The 13,414-nt window shown below is 47.4% G+C and overlaps 1 protein-coding gene across 2 annotated transcripts in view; it reads left to right on the top strand.

The window, feature by feature from the left end:
* Positions 1–1,372: 1,372 nt before the first annotated feature.
* The window catches only part of LOC118318745 (protein FAM180A), a 42,914-nt gene continuing 30,872 nt past the window's right edge, over positions 1,373–13,414 (top strand). The window contains exons 1-4 of one of the 2 annotated variants that reach the window (XM_035648710.2): positions 1,373–1,428; positions 5,089–5,190; positions 7,306–7,383; positions 13,126–13,291. In XM_035648710.2, coding sequence (XP_035504603.2) covers positions 13,240–13,291 — 52 coding nt within the window. In that variant the 5' untranslated portion in view covers positions 1,373–1,428; positions 5,089–5,190; positions 7,306–7,383; positions 13,126–13,239. The remainder of the gene's footprint in view (positions 1,429–5,088; positions 5,191–7,305; positions 7,384–13,125; positions 13,292–13,414) is intronic. The other variant, XM_047335929.1, reaches the window with a different exon arrangement.

The raw sequence follows: 13,414 nt of genomic DNA, 5'->3' as shown, positions 1-13,414 counted from the left end.
TAGAATATGAAATACATAATATTCAGTACCTCAGAAAAGAGTCGGAGAGAGAGATGGAGAACACGCTGGGCTGGAGATTGGCATCATTATCGTCGTCTCCGATGTCCACTTTGGCAGCCGTAGAAACAGCGGCAGACATTTAAAAAAAAAAAGATGGCACTTGTGCTGTGAAGTGCTCACGTACACATGCATATGAGCATGACTCTCTCACGGTCTATTTACTTATCAAGCCCCCTCTCTTTTGTTTGCACTCCAGTACGCCGGTGTGCAACGAGCCCAATCCAAATCCCTTCTAGATGCCTCGGTGCAAAGGTTCCCCCACCCGAATTCGCAGAGTGGTCACGATGCCATTAGGAAACATTTTAATTGGAAATAAAAGCAGATTCATTATTACTGTTGTGACGGGGGAGAGCACGTGGAATTTGTCTGCAAACGCTGCTTCTTGATGACTTTCGGCGACTTTGGAAAAACTTCCTGTCGTCCATATTAATCTTGTTTCTCAACTTCTCTCCAAAGACAGATGGAGATTTAACAAACAGGTGCCCCATTGTGGCTCCAAGTGCGTGCCGTGTGATGTTATAAACAATCATATGGTTTCTACATATGCCCGCACAGCTCATTGACATTACAGTAAACATACATGTTAAAAAAAATAGATCTTCCCGGTGCCTTCCTCCTTAATAGTAATTTTCTCTGATTCCAAAATCTCCTCGCGTTGGAATGCGTTGATCATCATTCCGGTGAACGTCTGAAACCTTCTCTGCTTCCCGCTCAGGTTCTGTAATCAATTCAAAAAGTACAAGAAGACAATGTGTCCCGTGAATTCCAATCAACAGGCGGATGCGACGTGCGGTTAGACATGTTCGGTTTTACCTATTTGATTTTCGCCGAGGTTAAAGTTGACAGGAAAACAAACTGTAGGGGAATATGAATTGCTCTGAGCAAGTGTTGTTTGATTTTTTCACTCAACCACATCATAATATTTGGTCTATAGCTCACTCCCAACCTTTATAATTGAATGAGGAGTGGGAGTAGATCCCAGCTAACGTTGGCAGAGAGGGAACAGCCTGGACTCGTCGCCAGCGTCTCGCAAGGGCCATTTTTTTGAGACATTAGAACAAAAATGTCTGGAAAATTGGGTCCGGACATTTTCTGGAGTTTGCCTTTTCGCGTGACCAACGCTGGGAGAGAAGTCCCCAGTCAGAAAGCAGAGTTTATTGTTCACACTGTGAATCTTCCGGAGATTTTCCTGCTGTATTCTCACATGTACAAATATTACCAGGGGGTCTGGCAGGAAAAGTTCCAGAAAATGTCCTTTTCCCCCAAGCCAACTTTTCTGAACCATATCCGTTTTTTTCCGCAGAGGCTCAAGAAGGACGTCTGTCAGCCACAATGAACGAGGACTCCTCGAGCGCTCGGGCGAGAGTGGTGAGAGTCGCTCGGCGGCGCCGCCGCGAGATCTTTGAAAAGATCTTTGTTTTTCCTATTGATTCATTTATTTTCTCAGGGCGCTGTTCGTCTGTGGCAGTGATCGACGCAACCAGGTGACTAATCGCACGAGCGGCACTCGAGGCAAAAGACCGAGTCTATTGCGACGGTGGCTGATGTCTCCACTTATGCCGTCCCCCTCTTGACTAATGTCGGCATCTGCCCACCCCGGCGTGCATTATATGATCATCTCTCTTCTCTGGCGTTCGGTGGCGTCGCGTCTCCATCCTCCCCACTTCTGTCTTCTGGGAGACGGCGAGAACTGAGTAAGGACACGCACACTGTGTCAGCCGCTCCTAACGGGAGTATCCGGACGTCTGTGGTCTCTAGCTACAGAATAAAGGAGATACTCGGAGCAAATTAAAGAGAGGGAGCACCCTTGAGGACATGCGATGACATGACGGAGAGAATCACTGAGGAGCTTAATCATCAAGGACCATTGTGGCCTCGGCGGCGGAGTGCTGCCTCATTAAGAGCGGCGCGGTAAGCACATTCATGTCCTTCAGACGCTGATGCACTCCTCATGCAGCGGCTCGGCGGCTTGCCCGTCTAATGGGACATCTGACAAACCCAATAAAGGAACAATGCATTGGGAGTCATCTCACCAAAATACCATAAAGCTTTATACCCTGCAGCGTGAAAGAATACCGCCTCCATCAGTGCTCACATGCAGCATGTGCGTCTTTTTCTTACTCGTCGTATGCAGACGACCAAAGGTACTGTGAGTCTTCGTCCCGGTGGACTCTCTGACCGGCCATATGTCAGAGCATTGATCAGGTCGTTAAAGAGTCAGTTGAGTGTTGTTCATCATGGTTATTCTGTTGTTATATCGAGGCCGAGGGTGAGAATCGCACTGGGCGCCGTCGCGCTGGCCAGTCGAGCTGTCTGAGCACAGCAATGGCGGAGGAGGAGCGCTGGGCGGTCGCCATTCTGCTTATCGCGTCACGAGACGTCCGTTTACTTGATGTGACACCACATCACGAGACACACTGACTCCGCAGAACCCCTCCATGAGTTCGTACAGGGGACGTCGCTGCTGGACTCGGCCTACCGCTCGTGGGGAGGTTTATATCCTCTCTCCCTGGCCGACGTCTGGGTCTTGTGGTTCGGTAGCTGGATGGATGTTGGTTTGTGGACATCTCTGTGAAGTAGACTACTTCCAAAAGGGACAGAATTCACCCCGTCACCCCGGAGAAGATTGCTTACTATTATTATATTACTCGCATTTGGCTGACCCATGTGGGTGAGTCTGGGTTTTTTGCGCAACGTACGCTGTTCTCAGAGATGAACTCTGCACCCAATTTTCCGGATATTTTCCAGAGTTTGCCTTTCACATGGAACAAACTCAACTAGAGATTTTCCGAGTCGAAATTTCCAGAACATCCCGTGGCGTCTAGAGCATGCAGGAGGCAGGACATGACAATAATTTCCGCCGATGTTGTGTGTTTTCGTACACCGTCATTAACACGCCCACTCGCCCGCTATGAATTTTCCAGAGCTGTTTTTTCCCAGAAACTGGAGGCTGGCAAGACATTTCTTTTATTAGTTTTTTGTTGTTATTGTCTGTTCCATTACAGGCGTCATGGTGGCGGATGTAAGAAAAATCTGAGAAGAAATAAGAAGGGGTCCCCTTACTTCCTGTATCTAGTGTCCATAACCCCCCCCCCCCCGATACACAGGGCTTCTTTAAGTCTAGTGGAAGGATTAGGCACCTTCCAGCCAGCGGCCGTTCGCTTCCTGAAACAGACCCCGCTCTGCCGGCAGAAGGTGCAGAGGGTTGAGGCTCGAATCAGGAAGATTCATCGATACCGTCAGAGAACCCCGCGGGGGGGGAGAACTTCCTCTCAAGCTATCGGACAGATCGCAGCCAATTACAGGACTCTTTTTTTTTTTATGTCAAATTATCCTATACATCCCCCTTCGTTCTGTCAGGTCTGCACGGCACCAGCAGGCAGTGGCTAATAGCTGCTGGCAGCCGGGGGCACTTGTTTAACCCATCAGAAAGAAGAGAGAAGCTTCTCAGGGGGACTGATTATGCTTGTTTACATCTGCCTTCTTCTTTTCCTCTGGCTCTCCGGTGGACTTGAACCACAATACAGGAACGGTAACAGTGGGCTGAAGTGACAGTGTGTGGAAGCTAAAAGGAGGAACGTAAAATATTTACATAAGTGACAGCGTTGCAAATATACCCGTGCACCTTCATTTTCCTCTTTTGTTCTTTTACAACCGAGGGTTGAGCGTTTCCTTGTGGCCCGGAGTGGGGGGGGGTTATTCAATTTGAAATCTTTTTGAGAGGAATAGATTATGTGCACTCTATTAACCTTTTCAGCACCTCGTTCTCCCACTGTACACTTTATGAATATCAATGCCGCATCATTGCCCCGGCGTTTGGACGTACAGGAACAAGGGATGGGCGCGAGGTTTCGGTTTGTTGTGAGCGACCGAATGGAGAGAGGTTGTCCGCCGGGCGAGAATTCAAAAGTTTTCATTTGGCAATTAGAGACGATTCCGCCGGTTCATGGCACATCTGCTTCGCACGGGGGCCTCGGGTTTGGTGCGGTGCCAGAAGAATAAATACAAATATTTTTGGGGGGAATATTTCCCCCTTTTTTTGTTGTTCTCAGTTCAGAAAGCACGATGCATGCAGCGGTTTAATTCTTTTTTTGAATCACATTGTTTTTGTAGTGTTCGGCTCTTGTTATCTTCACTGAGGCTTACGAGTGTTATTAGCGAAAGGCGGGTGACTTACCAAAACCCTGCTAATCACTTTTTAATGAATCATATGCAAATTAGAAATGTGTTTTGTTTTTGTTCGTTGGCTCCTCTTTAAGCACTGCTCAGACAAGACTTGGAGGGAGATTAACGTCCACGTGTGACTTTTTCTCTCAAACCCCCCAAAAACCCGAAACGACTTTGTCCTTAATCAGACGCGCCGAGCTCAAGGCGCAAGAGTGCGTCACCTGTGACGGCGTTGTGACGGACAATGAGGCGCTTTTTTGATCGTCCTCGCTGCCGAGCACGAGAGAGAGACACTTGAAGGGAGAGTTTGTTTGAACGAGCTCTAGTTGCAGGAAACGCGTCACCCGACAAGAACTGGGGTGAAAAGGATTTGAAATGCACAAAGGCATTGACGGGGTTGTGCTAAAAATGGTGAGGTGGTCACATGTTGCAGCATTGCTCCAAATGCTATCAAAATAAAAGTAATAATTGAATCCTGACACCTTTATAGCAATGAGCTGTGTGACTGGTTTCAATTTGGTTTCATGAAATATAGGCTACATTTGGGATATTGATATTTCCTGTGACACTGTGTCCTAATTTCACACTAATTGGATAATATATTCAATGGACTTCACAATTTTTGTGCTGACAGGAAATGATCCAACGTGTGCTCAAGAAGCATCTTGTGTGTTTTTTTAAGGGGGGGGGGGGTTTATCAAATCCTTGTTCCTCACCACCACCTTCCACAATTTGTTTTCATGCCGCGCAGCCGCGAGTGGCTCCAATTATTCAACAACACAATCAAACGTCGAGCGTTTTCAGGACGCACGCTGACTTTTCTGATTAACAACAGAATTCTTTTCTCTCTCTCTCTTCAAGTGTGAACACGTGACAGACACTCAGAGGCAACGTGCAACTGGGGCGCAGATTTCCATCGACTGAGGTCGTCCCCTGACTCGGCCATCACACGTTGTGACAAAGGTACATCTACATCACCTGGGGACAGGCGCCACTGCAGAAGGATGTTGACCTGATGTCTAAAAAGTGTATCAGTCTCACAGGATCTGTGGATCAAAGTATTAAAATAAGAAGAAGTTAGTTCGCCATCTTATTTCATCAAAGTGCTTCAGATTGACGACCAGAGGCTGGTGACAGAGATTTGGAAAAACGTTTCAACAAACTGAACCTCTGAGGACAGAAGATGATGTTCTCTGTTGATATTTGCAGATGAGCTACAGCAACCAAAAGGGTTTTAAATTGAATTATCATTGCGCCAACTCCTGTAGCCCGCGCAGCCGCGCGGCTGACCTTTCAGGACCTCGTCACTGTTTATTCTAAACTTCCACTGAAGCACTTTTAAAACACGAATTCCAGGAATTGTCTGGTAAATTGGGTCCGGACATGTTCACGTATGATTTTCCTGCTGTATTCTCACATGGGCTCACTCGGACAATTTCCAGAAATATGGCAAAGGTTTTCGGGAAATGTCCGGAGTAACATTTGCGCTCCTACATAAAGCCCCCTTTTTGAAAACTTCAGGATCTGGTCCCGGACCTGCATGTCTGAGTGACAGCAACAGAAGGGACGAGCCGCAGAACCGTCTCCCTCCTTTTAGATTATTAATTTCTAAGAATAACTTCACATAAATTCCTGTCGGTCCCACCATCTGTCGTCAGACGTGCACTAGGTTTGTTTTGTTGTTGTTTTTTCAGCATGTCTTTATTTCCCAGTATTTATCATGGGGATGCTTGTGAAAGCTCGTGCTCACTTTGAATTAGAACGCCAAGGTTGATTTAATATCATATGCTCCATTTATTTATTTTTACCGCTGACCCCCATTATGAGGCGTGATGTGGGCAATTGACGTTGATGGGAACATGTCAGTATCATGCAGATTGCCCCGGTGAACATGGTATATTATTATGTGATGATGATGACCCCTCCCCGGCCCACGCTCTGACTTACAAGTGTCACATTTATCACTGTACAACCAGGCCATTTAGTTCCACCATCACCTCTCCGGCCCCCCATTTCACAAAAACACAAACGCACAGGGAAAAAAAACAGAGGCCAGTGGCCCCTACGAAAAAGGGAGACTCTGTTCTTTAAGATGAGATAATACGAGGAAGTGAGGAAAAGATGGCAGCAGCAGGAAGAAGAAGAGGAGGAGGAGGAGGCGTCTGTTTAAAAATAGAAGACAATATCGCTAAATGGAGACGAGTGGCATCTCCGGAGAGGAGTAAAATAAATTGTGGCACCAATTTGGAGAAAATAACACAGTGTGTGACTTTATTATGTTGTAGAAACTGCTGCAATCTGCTCCCTGCCTATTTCCAATAAATGACATATTAATCACAGGAGCAGATATCTTAATTTCTAAATCAATAAGTCATTAGGTGTACCCTCCCATCGATCATTTGTTTTAAATTGCTTTTTATTCCTCGAAACAACGAGGGCATTTTTGGGCTGAATGATTGAAATGGCTCGACGGAAGGTTTGACGGGTCAATAGCATCAGCTACGTGTTATTTAAGAATATCAATTCATAAATGATTTCATAAATGATTTTGATTTCGTGTACAGTATCTGCCTCACGTCTCTCTGAGCCAAATTACATAGCGACTGTTTTAATCCCCCTGTAAAGCTAATCCAACTACATGGGGCTTCTGTCTTCATTTCAGAGGCGTTGGATACATAAATTATTAATCATTATTATTGTATTTTCCTTTTCAAATGCTTTTGGTTTATGCAAATTTGCATATTAAGTAAGTATTTAAACAACCTTTTATCGTTGTAGTCATAAGGATTTTAAAAGTAGTTTGAACACTGGATGTTTGCTGGTTCAGCTCTTGCTTGCACCTTGGCGGCAGAGTGGGTCGTCCACTAACCGGCAGGTCAGCGGTTCGATCCCCGGATCCACGTTGAAGCCTGACGACTGAATATGAATGGTGAGCGATAGGAAAAGCGCTGAATGTGTACGGTGTGTGTGTGTGTGTGTGTGTGTGTGTGTGAAGCACTTTGAGTGGTCGATGAGACTAGATAAGTGCTATGTAAATTATACAGTCCATTTACCATGTGCCTCCCTCATTACCTCCAGGCTCTGACGCCACAGACGCTCCAGTGGACCCGTTTCTGTAAGCAGCTACTCAGACAGGCATCCCAAGGAATCTTCCAGGTGTGTGTGTGTGTGTGTGTGTGTGTGTTTGTGTTTTCAGAGTTTTTCCCACCGCAATAAAATAATATTTTAAACAAAACTCACACGTATAAACAGCTGTGAACCGAGGGGAAATTGAGTGTAGGTCAAATTTAACATCGACAAGTTGCCCTCTTATGTTTTTATAAACACAATATGCCCCTGTTCCTATATTTGACTTTTCATTACTATCAATTCACCCTTAGTACGTCGCTCAGCTCACCACGTCCACCTCTCAGTCCACAGAGCAGGTCATCGGTCCGGAGCGAACGCTGCCCAACTTTTCTGCTCCGTTAAGCAGCAGCAGGCGTCGAACTGTTGCACCGCCTGACCCGTGAGCTCTTCACTGTTGCTTTTGCGGTTAACGGTTTTCGTCACCCACTTGTTAAAGAGTATATATATTCACAAGATTCTGCTGTAGGTGCAGGAGGAGAAAGACTTTCAAGTCATGGACTTTGTGCGAGTTTAAAACGTCGTGACATCTTTGAACTCACGAAAAAATTAAAAATAAAAGGCAAAGAAAGCAGTTAACATGCCCGAAGAAAACTGACACAAAGATGAATAAGCACCGCGGCAGACTTGATGTTGCAGAACATTTTTGGTTTGAACGCCTCGCCGCCTTTGCTTTTCATTTCATGAGCTGTTTTACAACCCAAACTGCCACGATCTCCGCTTTTTTCATAATTAAACAAATATCATATCTCCCCGAAAAGCCAGCCGAATAAACAAATAAAGTCACTAATGAAAATGCTATTACGTTCCTCCTCGCCGCACCACGAGCCGGCGCTCGAGGGGAGGGGGGGTGAAATATTTCATTTATATTATTTCTGGGCCGACTGTTTCCTGCAGGACTGGTGTGACATTGAGGCTCCCAAATAAATAAATAGATGCTGCTTTAGGTTTTACAAAATACATGAAAAGAGAAGTTAATATTCAGATTTTCAGCACCTTAACGCAAACTGTATATAGTCTTGTAATTGGAGTTGGGCAACGTCGACGTTGCTGCTCGCTGGGTTTGGTACTGGGTTGAATGTTCACTAATGCGTCCACCCGGGACTAAACAATCCGCGAAGAAAGAGCGATACGCCTGATTAATCTGTAACTGTACCATGGTGTGCAGTAGCTAAAAGTTGCAGCCACCTCACACTGAAACGAGCGCCGACACATTATTGATTCCATGTGCTGGAGTGGAGCTCATTTGGAAAAAGGTTGGCCAACGGGGGGAAAACCCCAGACAGCTTTGTTTGTCTAACAAGCTGTGCAGTGCGCCGAGTTGGTCATCTTTCTTCATTTGAAAGTAGATATTATGTTTTTTTTTGATTTATGTCGAAAGCGCAGGGGGGTCGGGGAGGGGGGCCTTGCACATATTACCAGAAAAAATAGACGCAGGGAGACAATTATTTAGACTTTGCACACGTCGCAGGTGACAGGCGCTTTCCCTCTGGGCATGCGTCCATGCACTCGAGCTCAGAGGCGGACGAGCGGGCGGACGAGCGAGCGCGTGTGTGTATCTAAATAGCTCCTCCCCACCCGAGGGACATTTCTGTCAGCTGGTAACTGAGCCGTCTGACCTGTCTAATGACTAGCGTGTCCCGCTGTTGACTTCTCTCTCTCTCTCTCTCTCTCGAGCTGCGTCCCGGTCGGGTGTCTGCATGCTCTGAACACGAGGCCTCGGCTTCCGTAAATGTGTTGTCGAACGCAAAAGAGAGAAAATGGGAAACCTGGGAAGTAATTGAGCTTACGAAGAACATTGTCATATCATTGCTAAATAAGAAGACCATGATGGAAATCTTGATAGTATAGGTCTGAATTACACTTTATTTGAATTATGCAGAGTTTATGTTTCGAGGTTCTTCTCCGATCTTTTGACTAAACTTTAATGCTAATTCGTCCTCATGGGCGGAGGTGTTCTGAATAACAGAGCTGGTCCAAGTTGGCGTTTTTCTTGCCTCCGTGCTCGGCGCAATTAAATATCTATGCGTCGGACAAAGTGCGGCGTCTTCGGGGAGGAGTTCGCCGAGCGCTATAGGCGGGAGGCATGAAATCAATGGGAGCCCCCCGAGGAGACGCCGGGAGGTCTTGTGATGTGGTCAGGAGGGAGCCGGGCAGGTCGTTCCACCGCTATTTTCTTCAGACGCGGAGGTTTTCATCATACCTGATACAGGAGCTATAAATAAAAATAATTCGGAAGGTGTTCAGGCGAATGAGTTCAAGGCACGAAACCCAAGATCGGAGCTTGAATCTGCAAACTATGAGAAAGTAAACACAACTCCAGCAGGTGCATAACATTATCAACTTAATGGACCGGACACCTATTTTTTTAAATGAATAAGTTTATCTTCTCGACTTCCAATCTGATATCTTTTCCTATAAAAATCGATTAAGATTCTGAAGCCGTGTGTGCACGCGAGCGCTTTATCCGAGGCTGATAAAGCCTTTGGATTTCATTTGATTTATTTCACACGTTGTACGTAGTAAGTGTTATCAGTTCAAAGCTAACCTCAGCCGGGTACGGGGGCCCGCCGCTTGCCCGTCTGCGGCCTGGAGTCCGTCGTGGTGCTTTGAGATTTGTTCTTCTTTATTTCTCTTACAACGTGCGGGGTGATCGATGACAGTCCCGGCTCGCCAGCGGACCCTGTCAGGGTCAGTGTTCCTCTGAGCGCTGCAGAGAGAAAAATCCATACAGCACCAACCGGTGGCCTCATTCTCTCTGCTCACAGACCAACGCGCGCACGCATGAATTCATAGAAAACTCTCTGCGAGCCCGCTAAAGCCCTCGCCTGTGGCATGAGCGTGCACACACGTGGACGAGGAATGAGTTTGCACAGCTGGGGGTTTAGTGTCTGAAGCCCGGTTGCCGGGGTCAGAACAGTCAATGCCGGCGGGCGGGGGGGGGCCTGAACGCAACATCAGGGGGTCAACGAGGTGGTTGTGGACAGAAGAGGACAAATGATGATTAACAAACACACAAACAAACATATACGGAATAATGAGCACCACATAACTGCAAGGAAAAGGGGGAAGGCACATCATCCTGACCTGCGTGGTGCAACCGCAGCTTGATGCCGACCGTGGCCGCCGCCGCGTTCAAGGCCGGGTCACTGCCGCCGTGGCGAGGAGCCGTCTGTGACTAAAAACTGAAAAACTGACCTTGAGGCTGCGTGCGAGAAATCTCCCATTCCTTAATACAAAGAGGGAGGATTAGAGAGAGGGACACTGACAGATGATGGAGAGAGAAAAAAAGACAACAACAGCAAAAAAAAGAAAAACAGGAGGGAGGGGGGCTCTGGGAGAAGGAATCAGAGAGACATAATCGAATAAGTTATGAGTAGGCAAGATGGACAGATACAGAGCCGGAGGAGATGAATAACAGAGAGGACTGCTGGGGAGGAGGGAAACATCCGGGGCGGTGCTCTTTCATAACCTGGGTTAGTTACAGTCGGTGCACAGAAAGATTCAAATGAATCCAGAAGATAATCCTGAAATAGAGAAAAAAAAGATGTGGCCCTCAACAAATTGTGGATTTTCTGGTGTGTACAAAGTCTCTTCCTTTTGTTCCGTTGCCATTTTGTTCTTCTCAAGCCCCCGCACTGTCGAGGAAGCTGAATGAAAGGCGAAAAAAAGAGGGAAGGAAGGAAGGAAGGAAGCTCATGCCTCACAATTGCCCTTTCAAATCGGCTCGGCTCATGAGCAGAACACAAATCCAGGAGGAGACCGGAAGGGAAGATGATGAGGCAGCGCGCAGTCCGACCGGCGAGATTTTGGAGAAGCAGAGCGGGCACCTGAGGACGCCCCTGATCCCAACTCATTTTTCCCTTTCTCATCTTATCAGTTCGTCGATGTGGCAGAGGATCAATCCTGCGAGAGGGACGAGGAGCAAACATGCCGTGCCCCGAACAGTCGTGGGACCATTGATTCTTCCACAACAAAGTGGGTCTAGTAAAGATGTCACCATTAGTTCGTGACACGTGGACACGTTACTGGTCCCATTTTCTCTTAACAAGGCGGCAAAAAAAGGAAGAAAGTGTTCGGCCACGAAGGGAATCAAGCCCCCAACTTCCATAACATGACGACTGAGCCGTTCCTTTTCCCCGCGGCCGAGCTTCGGCTGCGCAGGCCGAGGCAGATCCCGGGGAGGGGAGGAAGTGAGCGAAGCAACCGGAGCGAGTCTGCTCCGGAGGAAACAAAGAGAGAGAGCCTTGATGGAGGAAGCTGTGAGAGGTGACTTTCACAGTGGGCACGGCTAATGAGACTAATGAGAGGCGAGGGGTAGAATCGCCTTCACAGTGAACAACCTGAAAAGAGGGAAACGGAGAGAAGAAAGGGGGGCGGCTTACGAACACAAAATGTACAATAACCAGTCGTGTGCATTTGCGATTGAGACGCATGTTCCGTCTTGCGTACAGTGCGAAGGCTTGTTTTAAGTTCTGTCACATGTTTTCATGAAACCTATTAATGTGTGTGTGTGTGTGTGTGTCGTTTGTGTCTTTGATGAGGGGCTTAAAGCTTTGAAATGCAAAAATTGTAGAGTTTAATTGCATAATCCCGACTTTGTGAGCCGGGGATATTGCAGGTGGAACCGGCAACAGATCCGATCTAACAAGGCACGTTGCTCGGCGGTAGACGGCTTTGAGGGGATTGGGGCAGGGGGGGTGGGGGTTGGTGCAAGTGTGCGATTTCTTTTTAACAAGGGAGAGATTTGGATTTGGTCGTCTTTGTGGCCGCTCGACAGTCGCAAAGACGCGCACACAATGGAGAGAGAAAGGCAGGTTCAAGCTGAGCTCCCATCCCCATCCTTCCCCTCCCCTCCCTCCAGATGTTGTTTTGAAATCGGAATACAGACAGCCGGAGCTTGAGCGCGGAACGCCGGCTGAAAAAGACGAGGCTCGCATCCAGTCACAAGCCGAGAGATGAAAAAACGTGTTCTGGATCCCAGCTGTTCGGCGCATCAGGAATCCACCCCCCTCAGCCCCCTGTTGTTGCTTGATAGCATATTGACAAACGTAACATTGATAGGTTGTGTAAGAAATCCCACCTTGTTCAATTATGTTTTTAATGATACTGTTATCAATATTATTGTCAAGGTCGCTTGGTGGAAATAGGATTTCGAGTCAGGGCATGTCATGGATGATTGGGGGTTTAATCATTCCGCTCCGACTATATGATTCTCAGTCGCATCACATACCGACATTCCTTCTTATCCTCAGTTTTCTCATTTCTGACGCCTTTTAAAATCAGTCATACCATTAGTATTATGACCCCGGTCGGTACATGGTCACAGAAAATCTATCTCCAACACAGCTGAAACCGCTCCCGTCAACAGTTTAACCGTAAAAGTTCAAGCTGTTATGGCTTAGGGGGTTACGCCGCTGACTTTGGTACAGAAGGTCGCCGTTCGAATTCCAGGTCATCCCAGTGTGGGCCCCTTAGGCAGGGCCCTTAATGCTGCCTGCCTCGACGATCGTAAGTCGCTGTGGACAAAGCTTCAGCAAAATTAACGTAATGTAAAAAGCTGCTGCAGCTGCTACTTGCCGACGCTTAGGAGGCGTCACTGTACAGTTATTTGAGGCTAAAAAAAACAAACTACATCCCTTCAGAAGTCCTGTCCTAATGTAGCATACAGAAAGTACCGTCAGGACCATTCATTTACTGTCGTAATGCTCCGTTTCTTTACTGACAAATCACCAATGAATCTTCTTCCCCTCTTTTATCATGTTCATTCAGTGTCGTCCAAGCATAAGAGCTACCTGCTCCCACTGAAGTACAGCACAGCGGCGGACAGCCCCAGTCGGGGTCCGGCCCTTAGCTGTGGTCCAGGGCAGCAGATGCCCTGATGTGATGCTCACCCCTCCGTTGCAGGGCCACGAGCACGACACCCCAGCCCACGTCAGTGAGTGTACACACTTTGACACGCGCAAATAATGGCACACAACGCCGGCCGTCCACCCCCTGTTCCCCCGAGACCCCGAAGCCGACCTCGTTCTCCAGGTTTCAGTCCAGAGTCCTCTGCCTC

Source organism: Scophthalmus maximus, chromosome 12 (assembly GCF_022379125.1).
Source record: "Scophthalmus maximus strain ysfricsl-2021 chromosome 12, ASM2237912v1, whole genome shotgun sequence".
NCBI lineage: Eukaryota > Metazoa > Chordata > Actinopteri > Pleuronectiformes > Scophthalmidae > Scophthalmus > Scophthalmus maximus.
The sequence above is the reverse complement of the archived record's forward strand: the minus strand, read 5'-3'. Positions and strand labels throughout refer to the sequence as shown.